Here is a 17,126-nt window from a genome sequence, read left to right on the forward strand (position 1 = left end):
ACAGCGAGCTCTGAAATAACAAATGAGCAACAGAGGAGAGAAGACAGCGGGTTAGGAATGATCTGGTTGCTGTTTAATGGTTCATTTTGTGATGCTGGCTCAAGGTGGCCTTCACATATTTGCTGTTTTGGTGAAGCATTAAAGTTGTTTGTGTCTGGACGTCACAAGCACAGTGAGTGAGTGTGTGTGTAGAATATGTGTGTGTGGATTTTAAAAATCACTACATTTCAATAATAACATAAATTATCCTTAAAGAACGGACCCATTAGGTGATGGAGACGTTGGAGTGGGTTTTTAGAAGAGGTGTGGTGGTGGTGGTGGTGGTGTCAAGGTGGTGGTACACAGGTAAAAGGAACTAAAAGTGAGATATACTAGAAAACCATGAGGAACAAATCAGGAACACACGAGGACCAGAGAGCACAGGAGACACGTGGATGAAGACAGACAAAACCAATACAGAGTGAGGGAACAACACAGGCAAGGATAGAAACTAAACTAACAAGGGGGTGAGGTGCAGGACTCACACTGGGAACAGGACAGTGCTAAGGAGGCTGATGTGAGACATAACCAGTATACTCCTTCAAATTAAAGCTGCATAATTGTCCTTTTTAAGAAGCAGTTTTGTAATATTTGTCCAGAATTGTAGTTTAAAAATGTTTTAGACATCGGCTTCTACAAAACCATCTCTACTGGCACAGCAAGAGTGCAAGAGCTGCTGTTTCAACCCAGTTAAGAACCTGTGATTGGATTTAAAGCGGCACATAATGTACTTTCTGTTGAAAAACGGAGAGTAAGTGCACTGCGTTCGGCTTCTTTTTTTTGTGGACTGCAGTTTATCTCCAAATTGCTTCTATAGTGGAGAGTCATTTGGTTGCTGCTCAAGACTTTCCCCCTCCCTCTTTAATTACATGCAGTGCGTTTAACTGTCGGCTCAGGTTTGGCAGTCTGTCTGCTGTCTGCTAAATAAAACATGAAGCGTCTATTTCTGTCCTCTCCAGAAACACTGTGCTCAGGAAGTGACAGCTGCTGCTGTTTACCTGCCCTGTTGTCATGTCGAAGATACATCTGTGACATCATGCGACGCCTGAGCTCTGATCAATGACGTCATGTTTTCTTCCACAGCTGATAGGTGAACACCATTTTGATGTGTTAATTTATGAAAGTACTCTTAATATAATTCCTAACGATTTTTGAATGATTGGACCAAACATCCTCGTTTAAGTTGTCTTGTATCAGAACCTTTGTATGACATCACCATTAATAGATGGAAAATGATGATGATGTCCTGTTAGTTGATGTGACGGATGTCGTCTCTTTTGTCCACATTTCATTTTCTTATAACAAATTTATAGATCAGACTACAACCCAGAGGTTTCATATATTACTTGCACAATGTGCAAGTTATGAACGTACATATTTTAACCAGACCAGACGTACTACATTCTACATCAAATTTGGTTTAGATAATAAGAAAGGCTCTTAAGGTGATGAGATGACACACACTACCAGCCTGTTTTGTACAGTCAAAGGAGAGGCAAGAGTCGGCCTGTCTGTCTCAGGAGCCCAACAACTAGCGGTGGATACTCCCCTCTTGTGGACTGAATAACACTAAACTACTGTGACATTACATTTAAATCTGGCCTTTTCCCTACTGAGAAATACATAAAATAACAATTCAAATCAACAATTCTGACCATACATGTGTAGGTGTTATAGGGACAGATAACAGCTTTAATGTGACACAACACAACTTCGAAGTGACACAAAATGATCACAGAGACACAAAGCGACTACAAAGAAATGCAAAACGACCACAAAGAGACACAGAATGACTACAAAGTGACGCAAAATGACTACAAAGAGATGCAAAATGACTACAAAGAAATGCAGAGTGAGTACAAAGAGATGGAAGATGACCACAAAGAGACACAGAGCGACTACAAAGTGATGCAAAATGACTACAAAGAGACACAGAATGACTACAAAGTGACGCAAAATGACTACAAAGAGATGCAAAATGACTACAAAGAAATGCAGAGTGAGAACAAAGAGATGGAAGATGACCACAAAGAGACACAGAGCGACTACAAAGTGATGCAAAATGACTACAAAGAGACACAGAGCGACTACAAAGTGATGCAAAATGACTACAAAGAGACACAGAATGACTACAAAGAGATGCAAAATGACAACCAAGCGATGCAGTGACTATAAGTCAAGCAAAATAACCACAATTTGAAACAAGATGAATACAAAGAAATGCAGAGTGACTACAAAGAGATACAAAATGACCACAAAGAGACACAAAACGACTGCAGAGACACGCAAAGCGAGCACAACTCTGGGTCTTGCTTCTGTGTAGGAGGGGCAGGGGACCTTTGATATGTCTTTGTCCAGTTTGCTGTTGTTCATGATCTACAGATGTCTGTAGGCTATTTGGAGTTACAAATAGAAGTTATTTATTGATATGATTTCTTATTAGAATACACTAACTTATTAAACATTGATTCATTACACTGAATAATCAGTGAAACTACTAATAATGTACAGTGTATTATCTAAAGCAGAGTCTCTCACATCTTACTCATTTCCCTTCTTTGTATCGCTGCCTATTTGCATATTTGATTTAAGCCACGTGTTGCAGAAGCGATGCCTTCTCAAGGTGCCGGTGGCATTTAAGAGGCGTGACACTGGAGCAAATAAAAAACATTTTAAATGCGCGCTTCTTCCGGACAGTACGGTAGGTGAGCCTTCAGGTAGAGGAGGTGATTGACCGGCCCGGAGAGTAAAGAGAAGATACGGACTGGATCAGTTATCCACCTCAGTCAACCTTCGCAGGGATGGATGTGAGCGGTCTGGAGGAATAAGAGGTAAGTTATCTATTATCAGTATTGATTTGAGTATTAGGAACGTGATGGCAATTTAATCTGAGTATCGTTACATGTCTCTGATGCACGACTGATGACAACCTGTGGGACTTGTTTGGTGAGCTTTCACCCATTTGTTAGAAGATTAAACTCACTATCTGACGTTAAAAGACCTTACAATGGAGTGAATAAACTTTTAGCCCACTCAGTATTGTAGTGTCATTCTTAACTTAATGAGGATCGATAGATAGTACATGCAAGGACAAATACAATCAAAATACGTACTATATACAGTATATAAAAAATGTTTAAGTAGCTATAAAATAAAATAAAATAAAATAAAATAGAATAACATACTGAGTTAGTAGAGAAATTTAAGTGGAACACAAGGTGCGTGAGGAGAAGGTGCAGTATTTACAGTAGTAATAATTAAGAGCGCATTATCTGAGTGTTGTGAGATATAAGTTAAAGCTGTCTGTAGCTTTCAAGTTCAGCAGATTGGTATCATGAAGTGTTTTTTAAGATATCAGAAGGCATTAGGTAGGTTTATTTTAATCCATTAAAACGCGTTATACATATTAAAAGTCCAATAGACACTTGACAAAAGTTGTTTCATGCACAAGTGAAATTTAAGTTAATTATTTTCTTCTCTTTCTCTTTTTTTTTTTTCTTCTCATGGTTTTATTTTGATTGTACAGCCGAAGTTGGTGGTGCACCTGCAGCAGGACACAGCCTCTGTTAATGGGACACCCCAATTTTAAGTCAAATCAAATCAAATCAAAACTTTATTGATAGAGCACATGCAACACAAAGTACTTTACACATGAAAGACAAAACAATTGCAAAGAAAGCCCCTCCCTCCCACCCTCCATACTACACACACACACACACACACACCTGCACACAAACACACACACACACACACACACACACACACACACACACCTGCACACTCTCACTACTGACAATAGGGAGACATGGCATGGCACTGAGGATTGAGGAAGCGCCACATTCCTCAGGATCCGCGAGGGCTGATATGATAGAAGCAGGTCAGATAAGTAGGAGGGTGCAAGGCCGGTAACACATTTAAAGACCAGTAAAAGAACCTTAAAATCGATCCTGAAGCGGACGGGGAGCCAATGCAGCGACTCTAAAACCGGTGTAATGTGCTCCCGCGCTCTGGTCCTCGTCAGCACGCGTGCGGCTGAGTTTTGTAATAGTTGGAGATTTAAAGTACTCTTTTTGGGAAGACCAGAGAGCAGGACATTACAGTAATCTAAGCGACAGGAAATAAAAGCATGCATTAGCACCTCCGTACTGACCTGGGAGAGAAACGGGCAGAAATTCAGAATCAAAAATCACGTCCAGGTTTTTAACTGATTGTGTTGGTTTAAGATCTTGTAGTTTTGGTACAAGTTTCTCTCTCTGGCCTCCAGGACCTATAACTAAAACTTTGTCCTGGTTGAGCTGTAGGAAATTCACTTCCATCCATGACTTGATGTCTACAATGCAGTTAAAAAGGGCATCAATTTGCCCTGTGTCATCAGGAGACACGGCAATGTACAGTTGCGTATCATCAGCATCACTGGAGAGGTGGATTGTTCTGTGAGCGGTCTAAGGTTATGAAAGTTCACAGACTGGGTATGTCCGTGTCTGATGTGCTGATGGAGTGTAATGATTACGGGAATGGATGAAGTGTTGGTGGGAATATGAGGTCCAAGTCCGGTGTTGTCTATAATGGTGGTCAGAGGTGGAACTGAATGTATAGGAGCAAGGACTGAGTGAACTCTTGAGGACTGTGTGAACTCATGAGGTCTGTGTGAACTCTTGATGTCTGTGTGAACTCATGAGATCTGTGTGAACTCTTGATGTCTGTGGACTCGTTACTGTTCAAACCTTAATGTAAAGCAACAGCTAAAGAGACACAGAAGGTTGGTGTTAAAAGAAGGTAGCTGGAGCGGACAAAAGACGGGCTACAGCAACCAATATTCACCCTGTTTCACCCCATCAGGATATCTATGGAGCTGTGCGGTCCCAACATGAGTGAGAATGGAGGCTCTCTGTGCCAGGTGAAGCAGCTTCCCCGCCACAGTGGCCCCCTTTGCTGCCTGCAGGCTGGTGGACACCACACGCACAACCTCACCCACCTCACCCACCAGCCGTGGGTCAGCCACCCAGCCCCGACTGTGGCCTCAAGCCCGGCCGTGGCCGTCCGCCACAGGTTGAATGGAGCCATGACGGCGAGCTACGGCAGCAGCAGCCAGGAGTGTGCGGCGTCCAGGCTGGGAGAGGAGGCTGGGCTGGCCCGGGGCAGCTCCACAGGGAGAGTGTTAGTGACGGGCGGAGGTGGATACTTTGGGTTCAGGCTGGGGAGAGAACTAGCCAGTCAGGGGATGTCAGTGATCCTTCTGGACATAAACAAGCCTCCCTGTGATATCCCTGATGGAGCAGTCTTCTATCAGGTGAGGGACAGCAGAGAGTGACCTGACTCTGCTCAGAGCTTGGTAATTTACTTTATTCTCTCTCCCTGCACATTCATTTTCATTGCTATTTCTGTGTCACTCGTTGGATTTTAACATTTGCAAACAAAATTCAAACTTAAACCAACTGTTACAGACATGGCACTATATTTATTGTGTCACATTCAAAACTTTCTTGGTCTTTGGTGTCCGCCCTCTTCCAGCACAGACCAGTGCAATCCTGCTTGCAGCGATAACTCCCACTCTGTGTTTTCTTCTAACTTACACTGCTCCGTGCAGACTTTGAAATCAATTCCTTGCTCCGTCCACTGACAGTGTGTCTCTGTGGCGAGTCTGCGTGCTGGTTGGAAACAGACACAGGTGAGTGATCCTCCTCAGAGCACCAGCTGCTGACTGGGTCAGAGAGGGTGGAGACATGATTCGGGTTACACCTGCAGGCCTCATGGCACACTTACCTTAATTACAACTGTCTTCAATAGGATAGCTATTGACTCACACTCTCATGTCTTCTGTGAACCTGCACCACCCCCAACTTGTTGAACTGTTGAGAACAGGCAGTAAATGTACAAGTGATAATATCTTATAAAGTGTTGGAAAAAAGCAATACGTTCAAAAAGTTTCCTCCAAGTTGGCATTTATTAACTGAGTGTTAAGTTGTCTCTCTTTTTTCTTGCAGTGTGACATCCGGGACAGCTCCTCCCTGTACAAGGTGTGTGAAGAAGTCGACTGTATATTCCACACAGCGTCTTACGGCATGTCTGGACCAGAACAGGTGACCTCCCTTCATGTCCTCTTGACCATCTGCTCACCACTTAATCATTCAGAGAAAAGTCAGAGAACTGTAGTGAGGATGTGCATAGAGTCTTCAAGCTGTTAACAAGTGTCTTATATGTTCCGATAAATACCTTATAATGTGTAACTATTTAGGTTTTCGATGCTGTTTTTAACACATATATAGTCGTATTAACACATAATCATGTTGATTTCAGTGTTAATGTTGTTCCCCATCTTCATTGTCATTACCTTACAGATCTAACAACAGTGGTGCTGCCATTTTTGGCAGTGTTTTTTTTTATTTAGGACAGTGTCTTTTATAGCCCTAATTTAGGAAAAACCTCAGTCAGGACGGCTCTGAAGAAGCTAAATAAGATGGCTAGTACACAGTTAGGAAACGCGTTTCTATAATAAGAAAAATCCCTAAATCTAATCCTAAACTGAGATAAGTAGGAGTTCAGACTGAGGACGTTTCTGTGAGGAGGCCTTTGGTGCAAACATTACCCACAATGCAACTTGACCACAACTTGGCTAATGTATAAAGCCTAGTCTAGAGCAGAGACTAAGAAGTAGCCTACTCAAAAAGACCTATAAACTGACTGCCATGTGTAAAAATCGATGGTGTTTAAGGCTGATCCTTATTGAGAAAGAAGTGTAATACACTATTTCAGGGATGAACCTCCCTGCTGAAACTCCACCAACAAAGCAGTTAAAGCAAACACACCTCACTACAATCTTTGTGAGTTTGCTTGTGAAGGCAAGAAGTCATGTTGAAAGACAAAGTGTATCTGACAGGAGCTGTCATCCAACGTCAAGATAAAACAATGCTGATGAGTTGTACATAAAGTAAGCTCTTTAAAGCGGAAAAGAAAGACATGGGAAGTGAAAAACATGGCTGCATGACCTTCAACATGGTATGGGTTACATTTTTTCTATCCTTTTTGACTGTCTGCCAGCTGAGGAAAGAGCAGGTGGAGTCAATCAACGTTGGAGGGACCAGTAATGTCATAAACGGTGAGGACGCATGTGATTATGACCAACAACCAAGCATCCCACATGCACTGTGATCAATGTCATTTGAAATTTAGAAACAACAACAATAAAAAGGCACTTCTGCATGTGAAAATCCATTGGTCTGTTGTGTTTTTTTATTAAGATTTCATAGCTCCCGTGGCAAAAACGTTAAAATATGAGAGCAGAGATATTTTAAATAGTTCATACGATTAATGCCTGCATGAAAGAGGCTTAAAATTGTCATTAAAAGTTTATTTTTTAAACATCCTGGCAGTCTTTGATGTAAAATCGATGTGATAATTTTGCTCTGCTGCTCTCTTTCAGTGTGTAAGGAGAGGGGCATCCCCAGGCTGGTGTATACCAGTACCATCAATGTGGTCTTTACTGGGAAACCAATTGAGGAGTGTGATGAGGCTTCAATGCCGTATGTGCCCCCCGAAGTAGTGAGTAAACATATCAACTGAAATGATACCCATAAATGTCCCATCCACCCATGTATGACCGAAACTTGGATCTAAGATCACAGCAAAAGACCAACATTTAGGGCTGTCCTTTACGTTTGCCAACAATACATTTTTTTCTGTGCTCGAGACGGCAATACAATGCAACACTGTGTCTGCCTCTTCCAGCACATCGACCACTACTCCAGAACTAAAGCGATTGCAGAGCAGATGGTCCTCTCTGCCAACGGATGCTCCCTGAAAGGTTTGAAAGCGATCAGCGTGTAATGGCAGCACAATCACAGAATAACATGAAGAGACTGCAAACCTAGGTTCAACACCAGTGGCAGCAGTTTAAATTTAAAGGCTAGACAGCACAGTACCAGCTTGTAGTGCAGCAGTCCACGTGACTATTTTACAATTCCTAATACATTATAATAGGTTTCAAGTTCCTCCGCGGTCTTTACATCAACAGGTGTGAAGTTCCCATTCCCTCCTTCCGTGTTACCCTACACCCCATCAGTGACCATCACCGTATACATCCAATTAAGTTTAGAGCCAAGAGCTGGCTCATGATATAACACAGGTTAGAGTTGATATATCCGCCACAGGAGTATGTTGTCTTTTTTTTCCACTGCCTCTAAAAGGTCTGGTGGCATAGAGACACGTCAGAAGTCGAGGATGAAGCCAGGATGGCCTGGAGATAAAAGCAACGTTAAGTTACGTTACGCACTTGACAATAAGTTAAGTTAAATTGCGTACTTCACATAAGTTAAGTCACGTTGCATACTTGACGCAAGTTACGTTACGTACTTGATGTAAGTCAGGTTACATTGTATACTTGACGTAAGTTACATTATGCACTTGATGTGAGTTAAGTTACATTGTGTTACTTTGCGTAAGTTAAAATAAGTCAACGCTGGCTTTTGGTTTCACGCAGGACGCTGACTACAGCAGTCTCCTGTTGATGGTATCTTTGACCCATCCATCCACTCCAACCTCCTCTAAATACGGACTTTGTCGCTCTTTATACTACGTCCCCTGACTTCCTCCTTTGCGCCAAATTGCTACAATTCTCCGATATTTCAAAAGAGCAAAGATTTGACAGAACTTTGTTTTGTCTTCTTACTAATCCTCTTATGTTATCGTGTCTTGTTGATGCATCAGTGTTAACTGTCCAGTAATGTAATTTATCATAAAATATCATTCACACCAGAGTTTTTGATTTTGATACATAAAGTATATATAGCTGATAGTACTTCTGTAAAGAGTTTGAATGCAGGACTTTTACTTGTAACTGTACATTTTTACCTAAGAGGTACTTCTTCTATCACTGCATCTCACTGATGAATCAGTAGTATGTGATGCATGTGAAGGAGCTTTTATGAAGCAGCTAAAAATATGAGTGTGCTGATGCCAAACTGTAGATGTTTGCTGCTAATTGCCTTTACCTGATATGTAGCATCAAGTTTAAACTATACACATGAAAGCATGTATTCACTGAAGGTTTAAATCCTCTCTCGTGAAGGTGGAGGCCTGCTGCGGAGCTGCGTCCTGCGGCCCTGTGGCATCTACGGACCAGATGAGAGGAGACACCTCCACAGAGTGATGGTGAGAGAAAGCACATAGATGTTATCTTGTGATCAGGGTTAATTCCTTTCACCTTGGCACTGGAGAAAATATACATCTTGCAGTGTCTGAAGCCTCCCTGGCAGACTGTGTTCCTGACCGAAGAGTTTACATTATTGATAGAGCTCCAAGGCATCCGGTTACACCCGGCTTTTCTTCCAGTCTGTCGTCTACGAGGCAGCAGTGCAGTCTGCTGAAGGGCTGGATGTCGGTGGGTTTACTGTCGGCCAAGATGGTTGACTAATTATTTACTGTATTTTGAAAGTCGTCTTCAACCTCATTCCATCTGTTTATAAAAGCGGTTTATAATCCTCGGGAGCCTTTTTGGTTTTGGTGAATTATTGCTTTGTTAAGCTCCTTTTAAACGGTCCTTACTCCACATGTATGCCATCCTTTTCTTTCAGCACAATCTCAGCTATCGGTCTGACTTTAAATTTTGTCAATTTAACAAAGTGTAAAGCTGCCCGGAACACAAAATACATGAAAAATTACACCGGTGCCTATAGAAATGCACAAATATTTAGTCATAATTTCTCAAAAATTTAATAAATTCAGGCCAATTCTCATTTTTAAAAAAGTTTTTGTACTTGTTATACACACAAATACAGCAGAAAAATTTAAGAAATACAACTATTATAAATTCTATTTACATGTACAGTATGTCATTTTGTATGTCCTGTAAATCACTGAAAATATGAACGACTCACAGTTTAATTTTTTTTTCTCACAGAAATATTTCATGGTCCACAAACATAAGTGAGTTACAGCCTCACTTAAACCCTTGTCTCTACGTATTACAGTATAAATATCCAAAGTTGTGGTACTGTAAATTAAACAAGAACATCATCAGACTCCAGAAGGTTAAGGCACTTCACACTTGCTTGGGCTTGTGAGCAGGTAATAATAATGAGTTTTCACCAAGCTACGTTCTCATTGCTCTGTGATGTAATTGCAATAACTTGTCTTCTGTGGTGCGTTCAAAGAGGTTCAGACATCCTAAGTTTACCAGTCAGCTGCTGAAAAACTGTGCTATCAATAAAAACAAAACCTGGATGATATTGTTTCTTGCTGTAGCCGGTGGAGCTTATGTAAACACATCACCGCAACACATAGAAAGTCAAAAGTGTTGAGGTATTATCCCTCTCTTTCCCTCCCTCTCTATCTCTCAGATGAACGTGGAGCGCAGGTTGTTTACCTTCAGGTTTGGTGACCCCCGGGCCAGGATGAACTGGGTGCACGTAGATAACCTGGTGTTGGCACACACACTGGCTGCCGAGGCTCTCACACTGCAGAGGAGCCACATCTCTGTGAGTCAGGAGCAACACCCACAGATCTGTGTATTTAGACTGCTTTAAGATACATTTTTAAACCTCACATTTTTAGTTACTAATTTTTTACTTGAAGATTGGCTTTATTTAACTGAAGATAATTAGTCCGGTTGGTCAACCTTTGTGTTTATGACGCATCACAAACTACGACCAAAGAAAGGATGCAGTTGTTAGTCAGGTGCACGTTAACGCTAGCTACTATTATCATTACTTTAAATAAGGATGACGTACAATGTCCCCATTGTTTTCTCTTCCTTTGCAGAGTGGACAGGTCTATTTTATTAATGACGGAGTTTCGGTCAATCTGTTCGAATGGCTGACGCCGTTGGTGAGTGAATTAATAACCTGGGTGATATTCTGTCTTTATCTTATTGTCAACAAATCCCATGAAAACTCCAAAACCACAATGAATACTATCAAGTAGAGACTGATGTATCTGATTCCAGAGTGCCATAGTTGTGCCTCAATATCATGCTGACAGTCAACAGTCACTTCCAGTTAGACAAATACAGTTGAATTGCATTTGGCAAATTTACTTCTGTTGTCATTTTCAGCCGTAAATGTAACGTTTAAAGATATATAGTCAAACAGTCTGATGTATCAGGTGTTGCTGCTGTGTTATGCTTATTTTACTTACTGTGCTGCTTTGCTATCCATTTTGATATCTACCCACCAGCAAAGTCTGGAAAGGAATTATTTTGAATAACCATAATTTCCTTTTGTCTGTGGCCCAACAGTTAAATCAGGTCTCCAATATAACATTAAGGAATACGCTGTTATTATGTGAAAGCATCAAACCTGCATTTTAGATGAATGAGATTTATAGACTTTGAAATAATATCATAAAAAAGAAGACTAAAATTGTACATAAGCTACTTGACGCAGAGCTTTTTCTCCCCCGGAGGTAACCACGTGGTAAATTTTGGCATTTTCATGGGATTTGTTGACGGTAAAAATAAACGTAATAACTTCCTTTGAAGCCTTATCCTTTAAATTCTTTTTAAAGATATTTACAGTTTCATTGACATACATTCTGTCAAAACATTTTGTCAGGAATAAACTTTTCTCTCTATTTCATGTTCCCATTCCAGTTTGAAAATCTGGGCTACAGCAGACCGTTGATAACCGTTCCTGTTTCATGTGTCTATTTAGCAGGTAGCTCACCGCTCTTTCCCTAAAATATATACACTTCTAATACGCTTATTTGGTGAGTTGTTTCTAACTCGATGTATGTTTTTCTTCTACGTTCAGCCAGCCTGGTAGAATATTTACATGTACTTCTGAGACCTGTGATAGATCTGCCTCTCCTCTTCACCCAAAGTGAGGTAACTATGCTTCTGTGGCTTTTAAAATGTTTATTCTGACCTGAATGAACCAAGTGTGAGGTGCATACTGGTCATGGTGACGTGTCTATGATGCTGAAAGTTACAACGCTGTGGAGCTCTCTGTGTGTACCTACCTAATTGAAAGTCTTTGTGTTGGAGATAGGTTACATGCTCTCAGATGAGTAGATCCTTGTTTAAGTCTCTCCCACAACAGTGAAGACAGACTTCATTAAGGTATTTTCCGCTCAGCCCCCCTGCTCTCCCCCTCCCTCGTCTGACGCTATCTCGTGTACATTAATTATGGAAAAAAGTAAGCCTTGAATTTACTAAAAAATATTGCCAAATAACTAAATCCCAACGTTCTCGAAGCCGAAAGCCTTCTAATTTATCTGATAGTCTGTATCACTATCAAACAACAGAAGAATTGTATCAAGATGAGGGCTGTTTCCATTAATCCTGCCTGGGGAGGCCTTTACGATGCATCTTAAGGAGCCTTGATCGCGGCCTGTAAGATCCTCATGAATGTGTGATGAGGCAGAAACCAAAGCTGAGCCTGTGGGCCTGCACCTGGAGCTCATTCTGTCAGACAGCTGCTGACCGGGAGATCGATGAATATCCTGTGAATAAAACATAAACTGCTGTGGGTCAGAACAGGAAGTTCAAGATGAAGTATACAGGAAGTGACCTCAGTACAGTGGCTGTTGTCGTGGTGAGCATAGTCGAGCAGCCTCTCGGCAAGGCTCGAATGATCCTGCCATCTCTCTCAGGTTTAGCCAGCGTGTGACGTGCAGATGATTTTTTTCCTCCCGTACATAAATTCCAAGTCTGCAAACATGGTGGAAGATGAAACCAACTAAAACACACAGAGGAACATCTGCAAGGCTCAGCGCTCAGCTGTCTTTGAGCCTGAAGTGCTCAATAAGCTTTAGCTCAGTTTAGTTAAGAAAACTTTATTGTCCTCAGAGAGGCTATTTATATTGCAGCACTCAGTAAAGGTAGATTGACGAAGAGACATATAATAGCAAAAAAAACAAAAGGAGCTAGAGAATGGTAATTTCCAAAGAAACTGCAGTGTGAATGCTGGAGGCTAAACTGTGTCACCGGCTTGAATTTGTTTTAAATAGCACCTGACCAAGTATAAATAGTTACAAAAGTGAGATGAGTTGGAAGGATGCAAAATATACTATTTGGTAATGATGGGAGCTAAACTGTATTTGCTTGAGGAAAAGCTGGTAGCTAAACTGCATTGCTGGCTTTAATTTGTTTAAAGTAGCAATGACGGAGTAAAAAATAGTTCAAGGATGCAAAATATACTGTTTGTTAAAGTTTGGCCCTAAACTGTGTTGCTTGACATACATTCACCATGCTGCTGCAGTACATACTCACTAGAGCACCAAATGTGTATTCATCCACAGCTGAATATAGTCCCCAAGAAATGCACTATTTACTAGTGTTTGAGTAATGTTTTTGCACAAACACTACAGTTCCCAGCTAGTTCAGGAAAATATATATATATTTTTTTGTAATTCATATTTAATTAGTAATTCTGTACACATTTAGCAATAAAAGCATCTACAAATGACGCTACAAAAACAGATTTTCTTGCTTTTCTTGCTCTTGAGTATTTTTATATTAGCATCTAAATATTTCTTCCACCACTGCTTGTCCTCTGCCAGATATATTAAAAGGAACCTTGGCTCACTACCAGATTACAAACTACATACTTTATGAAACCATCATCTGTGTCCTGAATTCAGTGAGATGATGCCTGTGGCAGCGAATGACTTTTTAATGCAGATCCGTCTCAAGTGATGGAAAATTGAAGGCAGTAAAAAGGCACAGCTTCCAGAGGGAGATTACATAGTCAAGATGATTGTCAGGTCAGACAGGATGAGCAGGACTCAGATGTTTGTGGTTGTACAGTCTCTAGCAATGATGATATACTGGTGGATCAATAAAGTACAACTTGGCATGAATCATACAGTGAAATGCTGAGGAAATTTTTGCACAAGGTGTGTGCTGATGGAAGCAGTTTTACATCATCAGAGAAGAAGAAGTGACTCATGTTGGTGGATGAAAAGCTGTATAATACTCTAAAGAAGTCCTTGTGCCCTGAACTCTTCTATCACTGCATGTACCTCACGTGTAGACACCTAATCCTCAAGCGGTAAGAAGATGCAGTAACTGGAGGCATCCGTCAGTCGCAGGCTATCAGAATGTAAAACCGCGTTCGCCAAATTGAGGTTAATCTGAACCATTAGCTTGACAGTGCGACCTTTAACTTGGTCTGTGCAGCAGCTTGAGGAGCCTCCGGGGAATTTTGTGACCTACATTTAACAGAAATCTTCCACTGCAGGTGAGGAGCATAGCTGTGAGCCACACCTTCAAGATTGACAAGGCCCGTCGAGAGCTGGGTTACTGTCCAAAGCCTTACAACCTGGTGGACTGTGTGGAGCAGTATCTGAAGACCAGACAGCCTCGGTCTGGTCTCCTCTCCTTGACCTCCCAGATGCCCCGACACCTCGTCTTGCTGCTGCTGATGGGTCTCAGCCTGGTGCTGCTGGTGCTATCCAGTATACTCTGTCAGGACTAAACAGTTCTCACTGGGAAATGCTGCACAACAAGCTTTCTTGTGCTATGTTTCTTCTCAAAATGATTAATGAAACGATAATGAAAATCACCAGATGCAATAAAACATGCTCAAATGCTAAAATAAGTCCCATCGATGTTGGTATATGTGTGTGTGTGTGTGAAAATGGTGAAACCACAAGGCTGCTGAAAAGTATTAAACCTGATTTGTGTGAATGTTTTTGAATTTCTCTACAGTTTGAAGTTACCGTGATATTATTAACAGGAAAGAAATATCTAACTTTGTATTACAGATATTTCAATTTTTGATTGTACTCAAAGCTTCTATGATAAAGATTTGTTGTGATTTACACATATTTAGTCATTTTGTACACTTTTAGCAATAAAAGCATTAACAATGATCATGCCAACAGCCTTTTATATCTACAATAATCACATTCATTTAGAAGTTTCTCTTCTCTTCTACTTAGATCAAATGAAGGAGAAGCATAACTTTTCATTGAAAATTCAAACATATTAATTATAATTGTTATCTAAAATATTGTGTCTTATTCAGGAGTGGAAGTAACTAATTACCATAGTCAAATTTCTATAATAGAATCATTTTTTTCAAGTCTGTAATTTTACTCGTACTTGAGTATGCATTACACCATGTAATCTACCTAATTACTTTTAATTAATTGAGTCATGAGTACATTTTGAATTACTATCTAAAACCTCATCTGCATTTTTGTAGCCAATAAGGCTCTCTGATCACAAATGGGCCAATGAGAACTCTGACATAGGGACACAAACCCACACATCTCTAAAAAGTAACTAAAACTCTGAGTAGTGTCTGAGAAGAATACTTTGTACTTTCACTGAAGTTCTACTTTAATTCCAGTAGTTTCACGTATGAATGAGCAATATTTCAATAATGTAACTATACCTGAGTACAGATTTTCAGATCTCTTCCCACCACTAGTCATATTTGAGTTGTAGGATAGTGTTTCTGTGCGTGTGCCGGCTGCCACAAGGGAGCGCACTTGCATTGCCAAAGATTTTCCCAGTGGTGGGTTATGTAGTGATCTGAATCAGCAGTATGAGCCACACGGGCGCACATGTAAAGTGTTTTGACGTAAGTTAGGGCGGTGTTGGATCATTGTGTGACTGTGTAGTGAGTCGGTGCTGATAAACAAAATGAAAGATTAATGGCAGCGGTGGGATTCGAACCCACGCCATCGAAATGACTGGAGCCTAAATCCAGCGCCTTAGACCACTCGGCCACGCTACCACGTTACGCTCAGCTAACATGTGTGATTTTTAAAGGCGGATGTGCCAATGTTGACAGTGTTTTAGGACATGCTGGCCTACATACAGTCATTTAATGGACTTGTGACCTTAGCTGAGACATTTTGTATGCTGTGTAACATTTAAGGTAAGAGTATTCATGTAAGAGCTTCAACTGCAAAGTTAGCTACTAGTAACTTTAGCTGTCAGCTAGTGGAGTAAAAGTATGGTATGGCAATACCTGTATGTACCTCAGCCCCCTGCTTATATTGTCCCAGCATTTTGGATATAAAATAGCCAGTGACCTTGTAAATCACTTTTATAATAAGAGAACAGTTTGAACGTGCTTAGCTCAGGGCTATCCTTAACAATGAGCTAATTGTGGCTTATTAGCCCCTTTAACACACACATCGTTAACCCAGTGTTACCCTAAGCTCAGGGCTATAAAACTCACACTGCAGTTCTTTATAGCCCTGGGTTAAATGTTTGTAGCCCTGTTTCACAGTCACATTTTTGCCTTCTGTTTAGTCCATTTTCAAGGGATAAACTCGTCTAACAAGCCCAAGGCTGTAGTCAGGTATGCCAACAGTGTGCAAGTGTGAATATTTTATTGGGTTAACAGCTCCCTTAAAGGGTAACTCCACCAATTTTACACATTGAAGTGTGTTTACAGGTCTTGGGGAGTAATACTACATACAGAATAGTGAAGCAATGTTTTTTTCAAGGCATACCCAGAAGTTAGCATTGTGCATTGTGGGTAATGTAGGCACCAGGTTTTGAAAAGCAGTCCACTGGTCTAGCATTGTAGTCCTATACCACTGTTTGACTCGTTATGGACAGTCTAAAAGCAAATGATTAAAAGTGATACAGCAGAACCCAACGTATCGCCTTTTCTATGCCACACATTCGTCATCCCATTCAAAAGCTGGTGCCTACATTACCTACATTGCAATTTGAGGCAATTAATCAGATTATATGCAGCTTCTGCTGGAGCCAAAGATGAGTTAATACCTACTTTTTTTTAACATGCCCAGTAGTACTCCCCAAGACCTGTAAAAACACTTCATGTGTAAAATTGGTGAAGTTACCCTTTAAGCCAGATGCATGGTGCTTGACTTTTTCTTATCTGTCACGCACCTGGAGAATTTTATGTTTGGCATATTTCCACACGCAGTGTGATTTGGTAACAAACAGGCTGTCAGAAGGCTGTATTTACTGATCATTTTCATTATGAAACAGGATACATTTTACCAAAGCAACAATAAATAAAATGATATTTATTGTTGTTTGAATAGTAATGGTTCAAAACAACTTTGGTTATCATTGCTGGCCTCTTTCCGCTGGGCAGCCCCGGCTGATTGCTTTGCTGATGCCTTTGTAACATTTCTGTGTGTATGCTTATGGTCTTGCC

General features: G+C 40.8%; 1 protein-coding gene across 1 annotated transcript; it reads left to right on the top strand.

Annotated features, from left to right (window-relative positions):
• The first annotated feature begins 2,814 nt into the window (after positions 1 to 2,814).
• sdr42e2 (short chain dehydrogenase/reductase family 42E, member 2) lies at positions 2,815 to 14,731 on the top strand. The gene is made up of 12 exons (XM_084371658.1): positions 2,815 to 2,870; positions 4,879 to 5,329; positions 6,024 to 6,119; positions 7,078 to 7,135; positions 7,460 to 7,578; positions 7,765 to 7,840; positions 9,104 to 9,186; positions 10,374 to 10,511; positions 10,795 to 10,860; positions 11,624 to 11,687; positions 11,784 to 11,857; positions 14,214 to 14,731. Exons 2-12 carry the CDS (start codon positions 4,886 to 4,888, stop codon positions 14,448 to 14,450), a joined length of 1,455 nt encoding a protein of 484 aa, XP_084227784.1. The 5' UTR covers positions 2,815 to 2,870; positions 4,879 to 4,885; the 3' UTR covers positions 14,451 to 14,731.
• The last annotated feature ends 2,395 nt before the right edge of the window (positions 14,732 to 17,126 follow it).

The sequence above is a fragment of the Pagrus pagrus genome, assembly GCF_965226575.1.
Source record: "Pagrus pagrus genome assembly, chromosome: 13".
In the NCBI taxonomy this organism is placed as follows: domain Eukaryota; kingdom Metazoa; phylum Chordata; class Actinopteri; order Spariformes; family Sparidae; genus Pagrus; species Pagrus pagrus.